The sequence below is a fragment of the Juglans microcarpa x Juglans regia genome, chromosome 8S, assembly GCF_004785595.1.
Source record: "Juglans microcarpa x Juglans regia isolate MS1-56 chromosome 8S, Jm3101_v1.0, whole genome shotgun sequence".
Lineage (NCBI taxonomy): Eukaryota > Viridiplantae > Streptophyta > Magnoliopsida > Fagales > Juglandaceae > Juglans > Juglans microcarpa x Juglans regia.
Genome location: NC_054609.1, coordinates 4,863,815 through 4,870,060, shown reverse-complemented (window position 1 = coordinate 4,870,060; position 6,246 = coordinate 4,863,815). Strand labels below are relative to the sequence as shown.

General features: G+C 38.2%; 1 protein-coding gene across 2 annotated transcripts; it reads right to left on the bottom strand.

Annotated features, from left to right (window-relative positions):
• Nucleotides 1-203: 203 nt before the first annotated feature.
• LOC121243830 (probable E3 ubiquitin-protein ligase RHG1A) lies at nucleotides 204-6,246 on the bottom strand. 2 transcript variants are annotated; one of them, XM_041141900.1, is made up of 7 exons: nucleotides 5,936-6,246; nucleotides 2,321-4,094; nucleotides 1,496-1,549; nucleotides 1,013-1,111; nucleotides 781-921; nucleotides 433-678; nucleotides 204-399 (listed from the first exon to the last, which is right to left on the bottom strand). In XM_041141900.1, the coding sequence occupies exons 2-6, from the start codon at nucleotides 3,803-3,805 to the stop codon at nucleotides 547-549; spliced, it is 1,911 nt and encodes a 636-aa protein (XP_040997834.1). In that variant the 5' UTR covers nucleotides 3,806-4,094; nucleotides 5,936-6,246; the 3' UTR covers nucleotides 204-399; nucleotides 433-546. The 2 variants fall into 2 exon arrangements, with proteins under 2 accessions (XP_040997834.1, XP_040997835.1); XM_041141901.1 differs by having other exon boundaries at nucleotides 1,496-1,546; nucleotides 5,936-6,245.

Genomic DNA, 6,246 nt, shown 5'->3' with positions numbered 1-6,246 from the left:
TTAATTTTCCACTCTAATTGGATTTGTTTGACAGCTTAAACCTTCTCTTTCAGAAAACTCGCTGGTTTTGGACCCATTCCAGCTCTGTATATCCATCACTGAGGATATCAAGAAATTTGACTGCAAGAACATTGCTATCAACTTTTTATATTGATCTGGACTAGAAAATAAAAAATAAAAACAAAATATCTGATATGATCATCTCCAATCTGTAATGCCAATAGGCTGAATTTTTAATAAATATTGCAAGGTAATCATTTGTTGATAAATGGAAGGTTCGAAACTAGTTATATTTTTTCTAATCGCGCATCTGCCGCCTCTCCAAGGCCATGGCTGACTAGAATACAATCACCAAAAATAGAAAATTTTACTCTGGCTCTTGGGTGAGTGGTATCATGGCCAGGCTTCACATGCAAGAACAATAAGGAATGGTGAAGCAGGCAATACGCATTGGTGCCTTTGACTCATTCAAATGGGCGACACAGTTTCACGGTTAGCCCTCTTTCCAATATGAGAACAAATATCCAGAAAGTGAATGTTCACATCTCATTTCGTCAGGGCTGTTGTTTTACAAACGGGGCACAAATTCTTCTGCATCAGCCATTGTTTTATACAGTCAGCATGAAAATTATGGCCGCATTCCAGAGTTCCAAGATCATCTCCCACATTGTATTCCTCCTGCATATGAATAAACAATAATTCAGAAAGAGAGGAAAACCGGTCATTTGGGCAAAGAGAAGAAAACAGGCAGCGCAAACCCGAGTCAGGTTCGTCATTTACCTGACAGATACAGCATGGTTCTGCATCAAGCTGAGACCCCACTGCAATAGAAGATTTCCGTTGTCTCAGACGATTTAAAATTGTTTCTTCACTCAATCCCGTGCTAACATTACCAATGCGCTCTTCCAGAGCCAATAACTCCTATAATTCAAAATAAATGTTGTAGTACGAGAACAATGACTAATATAAACAGGTATATAAAAAGTATAGTTCACTTTATTGTATACTTTACCTCATAAGACATGTTGTCAACATCTAGCCGCATATCCCTATACCGATCATGAATATCAGCCACCCCCAAAAACACAGACTGATCAAGGATCATAACATCCTGATAAAAAGGCGGGAGTCACATGTCAGAAAAGCATCCATTTGACACCATCAGTGGATCACAAATGAAATAAGAGTATATTCATGCAAGGATGTTTATGAGTCATTTGGATTCAGAGATGAGTTAAGATGGTTTGTGAATAATAAAATAAAATATTGTTAGAATATTATTTTTTAATATTATTATTATTTTAGGGTTTGAAAAGGTTGAATTATTTATTATATTTTGTGTGAAAATTTGGGAAAGTTATAATGATGAGATGAGTTGAGGTGGGTTTTGAATTCAAACGAGGCCTTCAACAAAAATGTCTTTCTCCTAGGCTTTTCTAGCATTCTCTGGATAAGTGTGGTTGGTGAGTAGACACCGTTAAGGTAGAAACCCAACCTCAAGTCGCAAGCTCTCGCCCCTACGCATGAGACCCAAGACATTGCGAATCTGCTTCAAAAAATAACAAAGTTTCAGATGAACACTTGCTTGCCAAGATGACTTGAAAATTGAAATCAAAGAGTACTAATTTACATAAAACCAGTGTAAGCGCTACAAATGTTGTAAAAAGAAAAGCCAAAATGGGAAAAAAATACTCCATTAGATTTTTCACTTCAACTTTTCAGCTTGAACAAACGTCCAACCAACAAACTTAACTGAAGTAACTGCACATGAGAACATTCAGAAAGCCAGACTGTTACTATTCACCAGAACAGTATGTCATAAAGTAGCAGTCAAGCTCAGAATTTTTTTTATTAGAAAAGTCTCCGTGTTTCTAGGATGAATATTGTCAAAGATCTGCTTGCTTGAATGCAACGGAATTATTTATGAAATGCACTTTTGGAAATCAACATAATGTAGCTATTGGAAATCACAATTTTTGCTAGAGATGAAGTTATTGAACGATTGAGTTTATTGATGTAAAGCATAGATTCACCAGCCATCTAAACAACTCTCAGTTATTAAAAGCATGCAAGACCCATATGACCGTAATTGATGAAACACAAATCCACAAATTTGATGACCGTTGCTATAGTCATCAATCACAAGAGATGATGTTCCATCTCAACCATTTAATATACAACAAACTTTTCTCTTATTACTTATCAAAACAATAAAAATAAATAAAAAAATAAAAACTGGGTTTGACACTCCACATGAAAGAGTCCAAATATTTAAATTTAAAAAGCAAACGTCATATGTAAAATGAGTTCTCAAACATACCTCGGATACAAGTCTGCTACTTCCCTCACTGGCTGCAGCAGATGTTCGCAGTAAATAGGGGAGTCCAGGACCACCATCACCTTGTCTCTCTACCCACAATGCTGACCTTGGGTGTGACTGAGCATGGCCCAGGTTACCAGGTCCAGATGAAAAACCAATTTCTTGTGACGGAACAGGACCCGAACCCAGTGGATAATAAGTACTCCTCTGGCCTCCAGATTCAGAGCCAGCAGAAGACATCAATGACCGGTGAACATATTCAGAAAATCTTCGTTGGAATTGTGGACTGTGTTGAGGAGCAAAAGTAGGAGCAGATGATGGATGGACACCTGAACTGGGAACAGGTCGAGATGTAGAGGCAACATTTCCAGGAATACTTACATTTCCGCTAGTTGAACCCCTATTTGCTGGATTTCGAACCAAGTTTCTCAGTTCGATAGCAGGCATAAACACAGGATGTTCCGAAAGGTTTCTTGTCATGCTTCTTGAGCCCATTTCTTCATGCGGCACAGAATCTCTATCTCCAGAAACCATAGAGCTTGTGATATTGCCAGCTCCCAAGCTAGGTCCTCCATTCCACCTGTAACCTTGCATGTTTCGCGGCAATGTAGGAACGTGGACCAAAACCGGTTGACTATGAGGAATCATACGATCAGAAGCAGGTGTTGACCGCAAGTCCAAAGAATAACCAACTGGAAGAAGTCTTGGTGACAGCAGGGAAGATGAAATACTAGAATGCCTAACAGCATTCTCTGTAGAGATTAAAGTAGGGGCAATAGAATCTTGTTGATTTGAAGGACTTATCCTTAAACGGGTATTTCTATGGAAGCTTCCTGCCGAACTTAGATCAGGAACGAAGTCAGAAGCTACTTCCATTGTGCCTAGCCCAAATCTAGGGTTCACCTGTTCGGGTGTAGCAGATACACCTAAACTGCTGCTCAAATTAAAGCGAGCAGGCACAGCAGACCATGCACTATTTTCAGAAGGGTGAAAGTAGCTAGAACTTCCAGAAACAGAAGACTGTCCAGCATTTGCTTCAAGAGCTTTTCTTTTACAGGGGACACGGCGACCCTTCATTGAACAGCCTGGTCCGCCATCGTTCTCGGTCACTAAAACTCCACTGGGTCTGGAAGGAAGTACATGATGATCAGAACTACTTGCAGGTGGAATGCACCGACTTTCAGATCTGATAGACTTGTGCATGTTAGGGCATCCCATGGCTTGACTATTATCACCACCATGACCCATTGGATCTGTGTTTAAGTTGAGATTCTGAGCATGCACATCAGAATTGGAACTTTGTGCAAACAGAGGGTTTACATTTGTATTAGATGGTTCACAGTTCCATTCTTCCAACCTCGGACCAGCCCCAGGACAAGCACTTCCTGACGAAGACCATCCAAATTCTGCTTTCCACTCATCACACCTGACCTCATTCTGGGAATTCCTAGAACTAGGCTCACCCAAGCTCCATCCATTCGACATCTGCTGCTGACAGTTTGCAGAATTTAGGTATGCAACCTTAATAAACCCAGGTGATGGTATATGGTCCGGTATTCAGTTTCCAGCAGGATTTCTCATATTATTCCAGCATATATGCTGATCTTTGGAAGCATTACTAGGAGTAGATCCACAATCAAATTTCCAAGGTTTTAGGAAAATCACCAAGTTTACCCCTCTGCCCTTGCATTAGCCTGATAACAACTTTGTTACAAGTAAAAATCTTGCAGAAATCTCCAACAGAGATGGTAAGCCAAGTACACTTTTGGTACACCTGATACAATACAGCAACAATTATCATTGGATTCGGAAGTCAGTAAACTCTAAACCAACTTATCAATAAAACACTAGGCAGTAGTGAAGGGAGTAGAAAATTATTATATGAATGTATTCCATTGGAAAGTGCAGCCAACTTGACCTAAAGGCAAAGTGCAGGTTAAGCTTAGATTCATGATCTTGCCATGAACAAGTCATATCGTGTTTCGTTTCATTAAATTCTGGCAGGTTAAAGTGGAATGTGGGTAGAGTGATCATAGGGTCATGAAAATGCCCTTCATTTGGTCTTCATAAAAATCTCATACACTGGAGTCATATGCATGGAGTAGTCAATTGGTCGGCATTGCCATTCAACAGAATCTTGAACTCAATTCCTAGAATTTCTTTTTTTTTTTTTTTTTTTTTTTTATATGTTCAATTCCTAGAATTTCTTTTGCAGTAGTTATTTGTTGCTCCACTGCCCTGTGTATGTTGTAATTTAGAACCATTTAAAATCTGTAGAAGCACCATATTCTGAACTTGCAGTTGTTTAACCCATTGTAGACCCATCAGATGGGAGTAACAGATTTTGAAGTATATAAAGTACTTCAAAGCCACCTATGAAAGGCTATGATTATTTCGAGAAAGTGAAAACTTTGGCTGCATTGGAAGATTTTCTTAAAACTGGAGTATACGAGAAGATCCCTATCTCTATTTAATACTAAACGAATAGAAATCCAGGACCCAGCTTTACATTCACCATGATGCTAGATTTAAAGGTGTCGTGAAGTTTCTCAGATACTTAGAAATGTCATGAATGAAGCAAGCCTTGTGCCACAGAAAATAGCCAAAATACACAAACATAAAGAAAGATTGAGAATTGACACTTTGTATTACTTGACTCATAAAGGGTGTTAGATCATCCAAACATCAGCTGCTATTCCATTGATCAACATAATATTATCAAAGCAACAGTAATTGCATAGCAAAAAGAAACAAAGTAACAGTTTGCAGAAGCAGAACGCAATAGCCAATGAAGCCACCAGTGGCGGAATAAAATAGCCCGCTTAATCTTTTGCAATATTGCAGCCACGAATAAGCATTAAAACTCAATGGGTAAAAAGAGGTCAACCAGGCATCATTAGCTTCAGACTCCTAAGATATACATGCAGTTCCGAAAATCACAATCCCAACTACCCCAAAGCCTCTACTTGCAGGGTAAATAATCATGAAACAGCCAAACTGGACAACATTTCAACAAATAAATTCATTACAGTCACGTATAACCCTGCACCAACCAGGGCTAAGATCTAGTCCAGCAAAGCAATCATGCGAAAGTTGGACGATTTTAAACAGGCAACAACAAAACAAGCACACAAAAAAAAAAAAAAAAAAAAAAAAAAAAAAAAAAAAAAAAACATTCTTAATATGCTTAAGTTTCTACCTTTCTCCGTGGAACTTACCACGAAATCAATATCCTGCAAAGAAAAGCAATACAGAGGGGGAGGAAGTTATAAAAATAAATAATAATAAAAAAATAAAAAATAAATAAAAAAAGACGGTCAAATTGGGATTGAGAAGCTATGAGCGCTAATATATTCGCTAATAGCTCTATCAAAATGATTTTTAAAAAATAAAAAACAGATATATACAAAACCCAGCTGCGTATGGAGTTCAAATAGCAGAAAACATACTAACCCACAATTTCCAAAAGAATTTAGCTTCACGAATAAAACTCAAAAGAAAAGGAGAGAAAGATACGACGGAAATTTCAAACAGAATAATCAAAATCCGATCTAATCGCAAACCGATCAATCAAAAAAGGTCAACTAAAAAAAGGATAAATCCAGAGAAACTTACCGAGCAGATGGATCTATACGAGAAACCGGAGCCAGGAAACAAAGAGCTAGCCCAGATAAGGTGATCAAAGAAAGCTGTATTTATGATCACGCTTTCAGGAGAGAAAATAAAGAAACGAAGAAAGAAAGAGAAGAGGCGAGGCGAGAAAACCAAACCCAAGATGATGCAGAAATGGGAGGAAGAGAGAGAGCCTTTGGTGAAGGATTTGAGAGGAAGAAATAAAAATGAATGGAAACAGAGAGAGAGAGAGAGATTAAAGACGACAATAATCTTCAATGTACGAAACAACACAAGAAAGAGAAAGAAGGGTA

Excerpts from the sequence above, each read along its gene's own strand:
- LOC121243830 (XM_041141900.1), bottom strand. The coding sequence starts at position 3,805 with ATGTCGAATGGATGGAGCTTGGGTGAGCCTAGTTCTAGGAATTCCCAG. Across the intron at positions 1,550-2,320 it reads GTAGCAGACTTGTATCCGAG|CAGATTCGCAATGTCTTGGG; the intron begins GTATGTTTGAGA and ends TATTTTTTGAAG. Across the intron at positions 679-780 it reads AACCATGCTGTATCTGTCAG|GAGGAATACAATGTGGGAGA; the intron begins GTAAATGACGAA and ends ATTCATATGCAG.